Raw genomic sequence first — 14,558 nt, 5'->3', positions numbered from 1 at the left:
CTGCATGCCTGACATATTAAAACTGTTTTTAGCCATGAGAAAAAGGAGACACTCTCTTCTTCTCAATATCTTTGAAAAGAGCAATAGGAAGCAAGTTCCTGCTTATTGTTTTCGGTACGAAGGGCATTCCAAACCCGTTGTATATGAAATTCAAAAGCATTTGTAATCTTTATTTTTCTATTCATGACATGTCCGCGTACCGATAAGCACAGTGCGGGATGCCCTACAGTCCGCTGGACTGACAACCTCAAGATGGTTGTCAGACCAGAACTTATCTTTTTATTGTATGACATAATAATATCGGACAATTACATCGCAAGGCACAACGCCAGCAATATCGAAAAACTCATAGTCACTGGTAAGACCGAAGGAAAGAGACCCAGCAGACGTAACCCGAGACGTTGGTCAGACCAAATAAAAGAAACGGTCAACACACTTATCTGCAACGCAATCCACGCAGCAAGAAACACGTGGCAATGGAGGAACATCGTAGCAAAGATTGCATCAAAAGAGAGCCACGATCCTAAAAATTGAGGAAACGACGCAGGAAGATAATAATATGGAGTGTGCCACTTTCAATACACAATATTTTATAGTCACAATCATTATTATGGAACCTTTTCTCTCGCAACAAGTAAAATAAGTATAAAATAAAAGCTGTAAAGATAAAATTTTAATATAACTCCAACGTAAAACCCGCTACGATGCTGCTACGCCATTTCGTAGCGATGACATCGTAGCTCTACGAGAAATAACGCTACGCCATTGTTATTGTTATATTTTATACAACGTGGTAATGTTTTTTATGCTCTTTTTTATAGGTCAAGGTTAGTTTATTGTTCGAGTTTTAAATATTATACATTGTACATAATATTTCATTGTATATCACAATTGACTACAGCCATAATTATAATTATTGAGATTTCAGAGGCTATATTTATACGATATAATGTACCTAACATGCATTGATGGACTGTAGGAGAATCAAAGTGACCGACATAGCTCAATGAATTATCAAGCTGAAGTGGCAGTGGGCAGGTCATATCTGTCGCAGAACCGATGGCCGCCGGAGCATACGTGTTCCGGAGTGGAAACTGCGTATCAGCAAGCGCAGTGTGGGACGACCTCCAACCCGCTGGACCAAACCTTAGGAAGGTAGCGAGAACTGGGTGGATGAGGAAGGTGGAGGACCGCGTGTGGTTTCTTACTCTTGGGAAAGCCTATGTCCAGCAGTGGATTGATTATGATAGGAAATGTACTGTATACACTTACCCCAGACCACAGACCAGCTACCCAGCTAGGACAGTCATGTTCGTTGCACGACTGAGTTGACCTCGGGGCGGGCGACATGCAGCCAGGCTCTGAACTCGTTTCTACACAAAAATTAAATGAATATATAGTACTCGACAGGTCGAGATGGCAATAGGGGTGGGGACACACCCGCCCAACCTCCCCAGTGCGGGATAGCGCGGGTGACGTGCGGATGTGTGGAAAAAGGTGACATAATTTAGTCACAGAGTAAGGATAGATAACTGCATCAACACACTAATGAATTTAAGCTATAACATATAATAAAATGCTATTTTAGCGATAAGGCCGCCTTTTGTACATAAATCTATAATGTTATTTATATATTACTATATCTTGTTGGTGTACAATAAAAAATATTTTTCTTTTACTTTTACTTTAATGAAGTGAAACAAAATGTCACAACCCACCAGGGTCATAAGTGTCCGTTCGAGTGATGTTCGCTGAGCGCGCGCACAGCACTCGGCGCGTGCGCACGCCACCGCCGCACGTGACGCTGCACGTTGACCACTCGCCCACATACCATCTGTGGTCAAAACCATGTCATTAACATCTTATAATCAGAACTTATTTATCTAACTTCATTTATTTATTACGTACTACCTGATGTCTACGACATGGACATAGGTTTTTAAAAATCTAAATCTAATCTAGCCTAAGTTTTAATTCAGGGTATAATCTATCTCCATTCCAAATTTCAGCCAAATCCATGAAGTATTTTTTGCGTGAAAGAGTAACAAACATCCATACATACAAACTTTTGCGTTTATAATATTAGTCACTTACATACATAAATTCTCCAATAACATCTCTAAATAAAAAGACCTTAACATCCAACATGACTGAAAGGGGTGACTTACTCACGGCCAAGCAATTAAGAGCATGAATACTTACTTAAAAGGGCACGGATGGGTGTTACATCGTACAACAGCAGACGCAGGCTTGCTCGAACCGTCGCACAGTTCCTCTGGAGCATCCAACCCTGTTAGCCGATCCCTGCACACCGCCAGGGACATCTTGTAGCCTGCAGAAGGTAGAAAATGTATATAACTTGCAGTCAGTTCTCGCTTCAGTCATAAGGAGAAAATGTTAATCCACTTAATCCCATATCCCGCGGGAATTTCAAAAAATCTGGTCTAATTTCTTGTGGTCCGGTTCTTTAATGTAAATCTTTCCCTAAAGATTGTTAATATTCTATGATCTGCTTCACACTATTTTTTTTTGTTCAGAATGAAGTTAGCCCTTGACTACAATCTCAACTGATGGCAAGTGATGATGATGTCTAAGATGGAAGTGGACTAACTTGGAAGGTAATAGCAGTTTAAATTGAACCTCTAGTACCAACTTCCAAAAGAAACGAAATGAGTTAATAATAATAAATGGTAAAACAATAAAGACTTTTTTATAACAAAACGCGAATTAATTCAAAGAGCAAAATTCAAATTGCACAACAGAAACTTTAAAAAGTTTAACTCCCAACCAAGACAAATTCTCGACCAAAACGAGTTTGTAATAAAAATACAAGCTGAATATACAAAAGAAGTCTTTTTTAAAACAACTCTCCACTCCCGCCTAGCATTCCGAAATAGCTTCGTTTTGAAAGTAGGTAATGAAAAAAGAGTTGTAGAAATCTGCAGTGTTTAAATAACCATTAAGAGGAACTCCCTAAAATCAAAATTATGGAACGTGAACTTAGAATGTCTGAATATGGCTAATACCTAATATGTAATAATATCACTCTGTAGTAATATCTGCTTTCCAAACCGAACTTAGGCTGAGATCTATAGAAGAAACTTTTTTAGACTTAAGACACTGTTAAAACAAGACAGCGTCATAATACTGCCATAAATGCATCTCGTTTTAACTGAAACTTAAGGCTGAGCAAGGACAAAATACGCCCTGTAGATCTCAGCCAGAGTCTTGACATATCATAAGTAGCACAATATGTTGTCCTCCATGAAAGCAAATAAATTCATTCAATTAACCAATTTTTCGTAGTCTTTTACCATTGATAATATTATAGTCTTACAAACTTTAGAAGGCCCCAACCTTGAAAGTTTGTGGCGAATAAAAAGAAAACTCTGAGGTCTATTACTTCCAGTAGAGCAATATCAATTTTTCTTTCTGTCATGGTAATGAACGATTAACGAGACGCTGAGACTCAACTTCTTTTGAATACATAAATATGTAAATAAAGATAAGTTAATTTTGCTTCAGATTCTGCGGAATACAAAGTTGTAAGTAACGATTTGGTGCTTATTTTCTTTGGATGGCGGCACTTTGTCAAATTAAAATTGCGGTGTTTGTATTCAAAGTTTCAAGTCCTTTAAGAAAATAAATCTGTTGTTTTCTTTTTTGGAGGCAATTTAAACGATGTTCGTTTAGACTGTAAATGAGTGTATGTTTCGATATTTTGCAAAAAATTACAACTACCTAATATGGCTACAGAACCCTACCTTATGCGTGTTCCGATACGTTCTTGACCAGTTATTTATAAGCTTTTTTCTGCAGTAAAACTAAGTGAATATTCCCATACAGTTTTTATTTGACCCGTAAAACAAACAAAAGGAGAGCAAAACGTAACAAGTTCAACAGGAAAAATGCATTTGAAAATGGATTTTTTACTAGCTACCAGCGCGTATTCCTAGTTTATTTTTGATTTTAGCCCCGGACTTTCCAACCGCCCTTTGAAAGTTGCTTTTTCGTGTCTGCTTTCGGTGGTTTATTAATTAAAAACCACCCAAGTGAGAGTCGGGCTCACGCACCGAGAGTTCCGTATACCTTGAAACTTGGAAGGGTGTAAATTATTTTGTTGCATGATTTCCTACTGCAAATATATGTTTGTAATCACAAATTGTAATGTGATATAATTATAAAAAATTGTTTTAGAAATTTTTTCTTCACTTGTGCTATAAGATATTGCTTCGTGTCAAATATGATTCTAGGTCAACGGGAAATCATGTTTTGGTTCCCTTGTAAGTGTCAAAATATGCGGCATAATTCATCTATTTGATACAGAAATAGCTTGCATATCGGAGACGAATATAGGCTACTTTTTATTTAAGAAGATCTTAAACTTAAATCCATGAGGATAAAGTTGCAGACATCATCAAGATTCTACTAGATCTATAAAAACTGCCAAATATTTTAAAGTTCGTCATTATCATCTATTTTATTATTCTGATGACTATACTTTTATCATTAGGTAAGGTTTTATCCGAGATAAAAAACAGATGCACAATTTCCCACACGCCTGGGTTAAAAGCACCCCACTTCGATGGAAAACATCCATTAACCCTTCCACAGGCAACAAAAATTAGACACCAAGAAACATTAAGGCAGGAATCAACCCTCCAGCGCCATTTATCATTGTCCCGGCACCTAATTAACAATTGAAACGTCTAAGGGGTCAGAGGGATCGCAGATAATGTAACAAAGGTGGCATTTGTAGGGTTATTTGCGGCTGCGGCCTGCGGTTGTGTACGCTAAGGCTTAGGCGCAAGACACACCGATGGAGTAAAGAGACAGCGAGGCATGGGTACTTTATTCTTATTAATTAAACAATATACTTACAATTTTTTTTTTATCAACTTAGGTCCACTTGCCAAAAAATTGCTGAGTCTATAGTTTAGTTAAATTTTGCAATCATTTTTGTCAAGTTTAATCTAACTTTTCAGAGTTCATTTTAAGTAATTAAATATCACATGCTTTAACGGTGAAGGAAAACATCGTCAGGAAAACTCCGTGCCTGAAGTTCTCCACGGTGTTCTCAAAGGTGTGTGAAGTCTGTCAATCCGCTCTTGACCAGCGTGGTGGACTATGACCTAAGCCTTTCTCACTCTGAGAGGAGACCCGTGCTCTGTAGTGAGCCGGCGATAGGTGATGGTTATAAATGACACGAAACAAGGCGTCACGAATCGCCACTCCACTGTAACGTGTCTCTAACCGTACTAAATGCATAAAACTGATATATATGCTACTGATGCGTCATGTCATGTATATTTCCCGCCTTAGCTGCCGCTCGCCGCACCTAGGCTCTATTCACCGCGCTCGGTGTGCGCTGAGCCTTAGGTCGAACGCATTGCTACTATAATGCCAGCCTTCGGGGCTCTTGTGTATTGCACTCTAATTGTATACTGGCTTTGAAACTTGATACTTTATATGAATTGACTTCACTGACTAAATGTAATATCAGCTAATATTGGAGTGGACTCTTTATTAATAATATCGCTACGCTGACCACGAATGTGATCTAGGAACTATGTTGTATGTATGATCGTTTTTAATTTTTAGAGCAAAATATATTATTAAGATTTTCTTATAATGTGCTAATGGGTTTTATTGCATCTGCATTTTTATAAAGAGAAATTATTTCAATTAAATACAAAATGCAATGCAAAAAATGCTGTTTATGAAATGCATTTTTTAAATTTTTTGCCTATTTATAGCAGAGGCTGGTTCTGTAATAAATATTTCTATACAGAAGAAAATATAAAAAATCAGACTTTATACTTTGACGTTAGATTTTTTACACCGTTATTACCAGTCTTGTTATCTCCCACAGCTATGATCCAAACTTCATAGTCGCTGATCGTTCCTCCCTGTATTGAGAACAATAAGCAGAGAAACTTTCAGATTTTATAAAATAACGAAGGTCTGGCACGCGCTGGCTCTCTCTCTAAAAGGGTCATATCAATCATTGGTTCCAATATTTGTTCCAGCTCGCCTAAACTACTTTGGCCTACAATCATTATACGAATTACACTGCTGGTGTTAATTCTTATCCGTGTCTTCATCTTTCACGGCTTTCTTAATTACAAATAGCTTTCAGAATCTGTTTGAGGGAGAGGTCGGTGAGTAGACGTACGACTTTTTTGTCTGAGTGCGACAAATCATTTCTTTTTGTATTCGCTCAAGTTCAAAGAGCTATTTGCGCGGTGTGGTTTCATTCACGTCGCGTCGTGAGCAAAGGCCCTCTGAAAAAGGACCCTAAACTATTCGGCCTTTCTTAGACTAATCACGTGTAGTCAGTTATTGGTTACACAAGCTTATATCTATGACTTTCACAAATTTCAAACTCCTATTTTACCCCTTTAGGTATTAAATTTTCAAAAATCCTCTTTCTTAGCGGATGTCTACGTCATAATAACTATCTGCATGCCAAATTTCAGCCCGATCCGTCCATTAGTTTGAGCTGTGCGTTGATAGATCAGTCAGTGAATCAGTCAGTCAGTCAGCTTTTCCCTCTATATATTTGGATATAATGTCAACAAGAACTCAAAAGCTTCTATTATTGTAATTTTACAGTTTTTTTTAAAGAAGAGTGGTACTGAAGACAAGTCGTACATCTACGCTACACAAGAACTGTTACTCAGAGACAAAAGGAAGCACCGCTGATTTATCAGCGGACCGCCTAATGGTGGATCCGGTATAAATTACGGCCTTCCATAGTTAACATAATTTGTATTTTGTGCAGTATTATGAACCAGGTAGGCACAGGGTACTTGGAACTTCGTGAGGTAGAACTCCGACATAACCACTGTGCTCCTCCGTGGTCGATGGTGTCCATGATGGGTTTTCCTCACGAAAAAAACCGGCCAAGTGTGAGTCAGACTCGCGCACTGAGGGTTCCGTACTCGGGTATTTTTTCAAACATTTTGCACTATAAATCAAAGACTTGCATAAAAAATAAATGAAAATCTGTTTCAGAATGTACAGGTAAAGCCCTTTTATATGATACGCCACTTGGTATAGTTATCTTATTTTGAAAATTATAAATACTCATTACTATTATTTGTTCATAAGCACATTTTTTTTTGTGATGTAACAACAAATTCACGGTTTTCGGATTTTTTCCTTTAATCATGCTATAAGACCTACCTACCTGCCTTTCATGATTCTAGGTCAACGGGATGTGCCCTATAGGTTATGACAGACACGACAGACGGACAGACAGGCAACAAAGTGATCCGATAAAGGTTCTATTTGCCTTTTGAGGTACGGAACCCTTAAATTGTACTTATGTGTTTACTAAATTGTAAATTAGTCGACGGATGTATCCGCGGCCTTAGAAAGCTACAAAAGCACGAGTAGATGTGTAAAGACCGCGTAAAAAGCTATGACCCGCATTGTAGCCGCGTGGTGAGGAAAAATAAAACCTCCCGACAATTTGTCTGCCTGCGATAATGTCTTCCCTTCCTTACACAGCCTATTTATACGTCCTTGTTAAAGCGCGTTTCCATTTCGCAGCCAGCCATTTCTGTCATGCAAAGATTCCGAACTTAATGGTTGTGGTAGATAAGTGACATACTCGTAACTGTAAATGAGAACCGTGTGAGTGTGTGATTTGTAACAAAACGCTATTCCTAGGTAGGTGATAATTTTCGACCATTTTTAGGGTTCCGTACCTCACAAGGGAAAACGGAACCCTTATAGGATCACTTCGTTATCTGTCTGTCTGTCTGTCCGTCGTGTCTGTCAAGAAAACCTATAGTAGGTACTTCCCGTTGACCTAGAATCATGAAATTTGTCAGGTAGTAGGTCTTATAGCACGAGTAAAGGAATAAATCCGAAAACCGTAAATTTCAGGCCAATCGTTAAAAAAAATATTAAAAGTGTTTAAATTTTCAAAGTAAGAAAACTATGCCAAAAGGGGTATAACATGAAAGGGCTTTACCTGTACTTTCTAAAACTGATTTTTATTTATTTTTATGCATAATAGTTTTTGGTTTATCGTGAAAATGTCAGAAAAATACCCGAGTACGTAACCCTCAGTGCGCGAGTCTGACTCGCACTTGACTGATTTTTGTATTGCTGCTTTTACGGTTCATGAGATATACCCCGCTAATGGACAGCGAAGGCTTAGGGTCCAGTTGGGACCCTTTGGGTACGAAACCCAAAAAATAAGATTGCTACTGGTACTTTTCTTGAACCCTCTCAACGAAACAATATTATTCATTCGGACTTAGGCCTGGGAAATTCGGCCGATTTTGTCGTTTTGATAAAACGCGAACAGACACTTACTTGTCGGCGATTAAAAGTAAAATATTGTTTTAATTAACAAATTCACCCGCTCACTACTCCAGCTAATTGCCCTTTTTATTGCCGGCTTGATTGAGGCAAGTTTAGCTAACTTGGAAAGGCCCGCTGAGATTTTGGGAAATGTTCGCGAACTTTGTTAAAGTTAACATTTATTTAGGTGATAATCCTGCTTTATAAAATGACAATCGCTTTGATACAAAAAAAGCAAAGATCCTGAATTCTATATTTTACTAGCGGATACCCAGCGTGTGCCTACGCTAAACGAAACCGGCCAAGTGCGAGTCAGACTCGCGCACTGAGGGTTCCGTTTTCGGGTATTTTTTAAAATATTTTGTGTGATAACTCAAAAACTATTATGCTTAAAAATAAATGAAAATCAGTTGTAGAATGTACAGATAAAGCCCTTTCATATGATACCCCACTTGGTATAGTTATCTTACTTTGAAAATTGAAACACATTTTTTTTTTCTGTGATGTAACCACAAATTCACGGTTTTCAGATTTATTCTTTTACTTGTGCTATAAGACCTATCTACCTGCCAAATTTCATAATTCTAGGTCAACGGGAAGTAGCCTATTGGTTTCAGTCAAGAAAACCTATGAGGTACTTCCCGTTGACCTTAAATTATGAAATTTGTCAGGTAGGTTGGTATTATAGCACAAGTAAAGGGAAAATCCGAAAACCGTGAATTTGAATTTGTGGTTACATCACAAAAAGAATGATGAACAAATAAATAATTTGTATTTACAAATTTCAAAGTAAGATAACTGCGCGATAACTTGGTCGATTTTTGACCTTAGATCATCTTCGCATTTCACATCCTTGGGTTTGGGGCACATCGGTTGGATGTTTTCAAAGTCGATATCGGACATAGCTAAAAAAAAAATTGTGTTTTATTACGAGTATATTACGATATTTGGACCCTTTGATATTATATCATCCTCTCACGATTCTGGATTCCATTTCTTTCAATTCTTGATTAGAAATAAAGAATTTTCACCCGAACACGTAAAGTTAATTTAGGAATTTGGATCTTCTACAGGATTCTTTATGTACACCATCCTATTACTAACCTACGAACGTCCACCCTTTGTACGAGAATTAGGAATAATACAGTAGGTAATATTGATGAAAAGGTATTGGGACTAGTCGTATTTGCGGGCGGCCAGGTTGAATGGCGCAGGAATATTGAGTAAACGCCTGTAATCTGAAACGTTTAGCCCAATTACGCAACGAAACGTGATGGAACTACGAATACGGATACATTACGATCTTTGAGATACGTATACCTTAAACATTAGGTTGCTTTCGTACAAAAATGATCGCGTGCGTTTTTAATGTAGCTACTTAACTTTAACGTATTTTATCTTCTACCAGATATATTTGGAGAGGATACTTAGTAATGGGGTCCCGTTGATAAACTCCGGGTATGGAACCGCTAGTAGCAGAACAAAGAAATCCAGGTGTAGAGAGCCAGTAAGTAGTACTGCAACCGCGAACACGACGACCCGTCGCCCCCGCACACCTGCATTCGTCTACGGATGATCAGCGGAGGCTTAGTAATAGGGTTTCGTTGGCACCCTTTGTTACGGAGCCCTGAAAATTTCTGTATGGGATATTTGTGATACTAACCACCACCGCAAGTAGCAGAGCAAAGAGATCCAGGTGTAGAGAGCCAGTGGTACCGCGGCCGCGAACACGAGGACCCGTCGCCCCCGCACACCCCGCACTCGTCCACGCGGCGGGTCGAGCCCACCCGCAGGTCACAGCCAACCCTCTGGGGACAAACAGAAAATGTATTAATACTATATACATCTTAATTCACTATAAACTTGGCATAAAGAGCAACCGCCGACTTTCTTGCTGGTTTTTCTCTATAGGAAAGGCATTCCAGACCAGTGCAGTGGTAAATGACACAAAAGTATTTGTAAAAGTTTATTTGAATAATCCGTAGGAAAACCGTTGAGGTCCCAAGGTGATGGAGTGACAACCTGCGGGGTGATTTGCTAACTCAGTGATCAACAGTGAATGATAGCCACCGAGCTCATATTTTGACATTTATTTTTAATCCATTGAAGATTCTCTACCAAACATTATTTTAATAACACTCAGTGAAGCAGCGATGTAGAACCAACCCAATCAAATGAGCTTGCTACCTACGAGTATCGTTTAGTGTTGGTGAGTTAGCGAATCACCCGCTGGCCCCAGGAAGCGCAGCCTTGAAGAACCCCTAACTAGGTGGACAACGATGACATAATATTATATGTCACAGATAGCCCCTTGATCGAGGCAGTTCTGAAGAGACGAAACTTATGATAATATCTTATTGATAAAATTAATATTTCCTATTCAAAAGTGGAAGATTATAATATTATGACCAAAGTAATATACCTACCCGCTTTCCAAAATAAAATAATGAAAATGAGATACATTCGTCAGTGTTATAAACAGGATTTCACATTTGCATTTTCACCTGATATAAGGCCAACGTGGATGTTCAAATAATATTTTCAAACTCCCTGTGAATATTTTATGAAGGGCATAAGCACGAAACGTGGATATATGGAGATGGCTCACTTGCGATTTATTCTACATATTTTTGCGAATTTTTGCGTGAATACAATTTTTTCTTTGAGAAATTAATTTTACGTAGATTAGATATGCCTATCCGAGCGACCGATGATAGTAATACAATAGACGATCGACATGAGAAAAATCGATAAAAATAGAACATCATCATCTCAACCCATTGTCAGCCCACTACGAGCACGGGTGCTACTACGCTAGCCAAGTGCAGTTTGGCAGACTTTACACACCTTTGAGAACATTATGGAGAACTCTTAGGTATACAGGTCTTCTCACGATATTTTTTGGACTCATTCCGATTTTTGTAGAAAATAATGTTATTAGTTCTAGGAGAGAAATACCACGAAATGGGAGTATAATTTACTTATTTCAATAAGGCATTCCTAACAAAAATGAAAGAAAATTCTAAAACAACAATTTATACGAACGTCAGAGTTTAATTAACGAACGAAAGCGAACGAACAACGAAAAATTAAATGATTCACTTACACCCAAGTTTAGGGAGCAAGGCAATTTGCATAGTGGGCTGGCAACCCGCGACTGTGCGGCGCCTAATTTCATTATAATTACCGACTTGGCAACACAACATCATGTTCGCCTTGTTTAACTTTAAAGTTACAAGAGGTGGGCATTATTGCTACTATTAAATCATTTTCATTTGGTGTTTATACTATCGTGAGGGAAATTCATGCACACACAGGTACCACGGACACGGGTTAGGGTCCCAATGCGCTAGATTGGCGACCTCGACCCGGAAAGCGCAGCGTTGGAAAGCGCAACGTTGGAAAGCGCAACGTTGGAAAGCGCAGCGTTGGAAAGCTCAGCGTTGGAAAGCGCAACGTTGGAAAGCGCAACGTTGGAAAGCGCAGCGTTGGAAAGCGCAGCGTTGGAAGACCTCCCAAAACGTGGAATTATCGATAATCGATACTGAAACCAAAACTGTATTTTTTATTTTTTATTTTTGCGTTTTTCTGTCTGTCTCTATATCATGGCCGCATATCATGCCGAAACTACTGAATGAATTCAAATGAAATTCGGTATGATTTTTTCATAATAAGCTACCCGTGAATTGCTCCATCTCTGAAAATTATTGCTTTGTCTAACTCAGTTTCCTATAATTACGATTTGGTAATCTTGGATCTTTTCAATTTGGCAGATAATTTCGTCAAGCATTTTGCATAAAGACAATAAGGACTGATTTTTTAATCGTTATATCATAATCTGACTGAGGAATTAATTACTATGCTTATTGCGATTTAGCGTTTTTTACAAAATCCTATAAGAACTGTTTCATTTACCGGAATACAAATAATAGGCAATGTTTGTTAGAAACATTGCATATTATTTTTAGTAGTTTTGAGTTTTGAGTGAGTAGTTTTGAGTAGATAATACCTATAGAATAGTATACTACTCAAAACTACGCGACAGGGGCACTCGGGGTATAAGGCGGGAGGACGCCCCGCACACCCGCACGAAGCCCACGATCACCCGCAAGGGTTAGCGCGGGGCCCCAATTGCCATCTCAACCTGTCGCGTACTATACTTGCTATCTTTGTATCTCGTCATATCGGTTACGTGGTTGAGCTATAAGATAACAGAGACAGACATGCTTTCGCATTTATATGAATGTGGATGGATAGTATGAATACAAAAGTAGGGATTTTCCATACGAAAACTCTGAAAACTTCAAACGTGGCGGACTATGGTTTAAAACTTCTTTAAACCCGTGCTCAGTAGTGAGCCGGCGCTAAGTTAATCATAATATTTTAAGCTACTCATATTATGGCGGTCATGTTTTCTCTATCTTACTTTGCTCTTAACCAGCTTAACTGTTTGTGTAAGTAGGCCTTTAAAACCAGCAAGAAACTCGTCTATTTTATATTTAAGTTTTCCCCAGAGAAGTTTAATATCCAAACTAATGAAAACACTGATATAATTAAACTATGTACTAAGCGGCGAAGGAAAAATTAAATTCCCCACTTCTATTTAAGACGGGAGTCTTAACGGATTTGCATACTGGGCAAGCGGCAGGGACGATGAATTCGATTATAATTACTAACTTTGACGATGCTCATCTAGTTGGAGACTTTACAAGACTATACAACTTGGCTGAACTCCTAATAATTTATTAGGTGCATCCAAAACAGTGTAGTGGATCTTTTTATAACAACGTTAACTATGCTATAAGATGACTTTCTACATCTTCAAGTACTTTCATAAAAATTGGTTAAACGGTTGAGCCGTGAAAAGGTAGCAGACAGACAGACAGGTAGACTTTTGCATTATAATATTGCGTTGCGCAGTCGCATAATAAAAACAACATAATTAATAAGTTGCTCCTGCCCGCTGGACCGATGACCTGAAGAAGGTGGCGGGGAGCGGGTGTATGAGGAAGGCGGAGTACCGTGTTTGGTGGCGCGCTCTTGGAAAGGCCTATGTCCAGCAGTGGACGCATACAGGCTGATGGATGGATGGAAATAACATACTTAATAATATACATAATAACACATAAGTTTCCCCTGTTTTTTTACACATTATGAACTGCTTAGTCTTTGCCAAAAGCGCACTCTATGCACCCCAAAGACCCGAGACAAAAATTAATTTTACCGTTTAATTATACGCGCATTTTTTACAAAATGATTTTGAATGGGTTTCCTGCTACGTGTTTTATTAATTAACAGCTTCTTGGAGGAAAGTATTCCTTTCTGTTTTCAAAACACAGACTTTTCCCCGACCTCGTTACGCTTCTAATAGATAATGGCAAGGAAAGTACAGGCATTACAGGGCTTGATCAAAACAGATGTTCATTTCTACTTTAATGTGTCTACCTACTTCTTTTTAACCCCCGACCCAAAAAGAGGGGTGTTATAAGTTTGACGTGTGTATCTGTGTATCTGTCTGTCGCATCGTAGCTCCTAAACTAATGAACCGATTTTAATTTAGTTTTTTTTTTGTTTGAAAGGGGGCTTGATGGCTTGATCGAGAGTGTTCTTAGTAATAATCCAAGAAAATCGGTTCAGCCGTTTGAAAGTTATCAGCTCTTTTCTAGTTATTGTAACCTTCACTTGTCGGGGGTGTTATAAATTTTTTCATCCTATCTATTCGAAAAGGACGACTTGGTTCGCCTTTAAGTGCAACCAAAGGTGGTGTTTTTTTAATGAGTAATAAGTTCGCGGAAAAGATAATTGCGTCGCACTTATATTAAAAAGTGTGTTTGTCGGTTTGTCCTTCAATTACATCACAATGGAGCAACGGATCGACTTTATTTTTTGCAAGGGTATAGTTGAAAACTTGGAAAGTGACATAGGCTACTTTATATCACGGAAAATCAAAGAGTTCCCACGGGATTTATAAAAACCTAAATCCACGCGGACGAAGTCGCGGGCATCAGCTAGTAGAGTTATATTGTTGTTGCCTTAAATAGAGTGCACTTATTAATCTCGCAGGCCATAATTAATGAATGTCAATCGCAATGTATTTCGCGCCTTCGCTTGTGCACAAACAAAGGGCCACTCCGAGAGGACTCAATACAGATCAAACCCATAGCAATGGGGATGGAGGTCCTATAGACCCGCGTTACTATTGAAAGTGAACAAGCGTTTGGTTGGGACGCACAGCTACG

At 38.6% G+C, this 14,558-nt stretch overlaps 1 protein-coding gene across 3 annotated transcripts in view; it reads right to left on the bottom strand.

Moving 5' to 3' along the window:
• The window catches only part of LOC123865014 (protein madd-4), a 158,233-nt gene that overhangs the window by 35,256 nt on the left and 108,419 nt on the right, over positions 1 to 14,558 (bottom strand). For all 3 annotated transcript variants that reach the window (XM_045905827.1, XM_045905828.1, XM_045905829.1), the window contains 4 exons: positions 9,983 to 10,127; positions 2,203 to 2,332; positions 1,719 to 1,834; positions 1,273 to 1,373 (listed from right to left, as the gene is read on the bottom strand). In XM_045905827.1, coding sequence (XP_045761783.1) covers positions 1,273 to 1,373; positions 1,719 to 1,834; positions 2,203 to 2,332; positions 9,983 to 10,127 — 492 coding nt within the window. The remainder of the gene's footprint in view (positions 1 to 1,272; positions 1,374 to 1,718; positions 1,835 to 2,202; positions 2,333 to 9,982; positions 10,128 to 14,558) is intronic.

Source organism: Maniola jurtina, chromosome 5 (assembly GCF_905333055.1).
Source record: "Maniola jurtina chromosome 5, ilManJurt1.1, whole genome shotgun sequence".
Classification (NCBI taxonomy): Eukaryota; Metazoa; Arthropoda; class Insecta; order Lepidoptera; family Nymphalidae; genus Maniola; species Maniola jurtina.
Note: the sequence above shows the minus strand (reverse complement) of the source record. Positions and strands in the feature narration are given on the sequence as shown.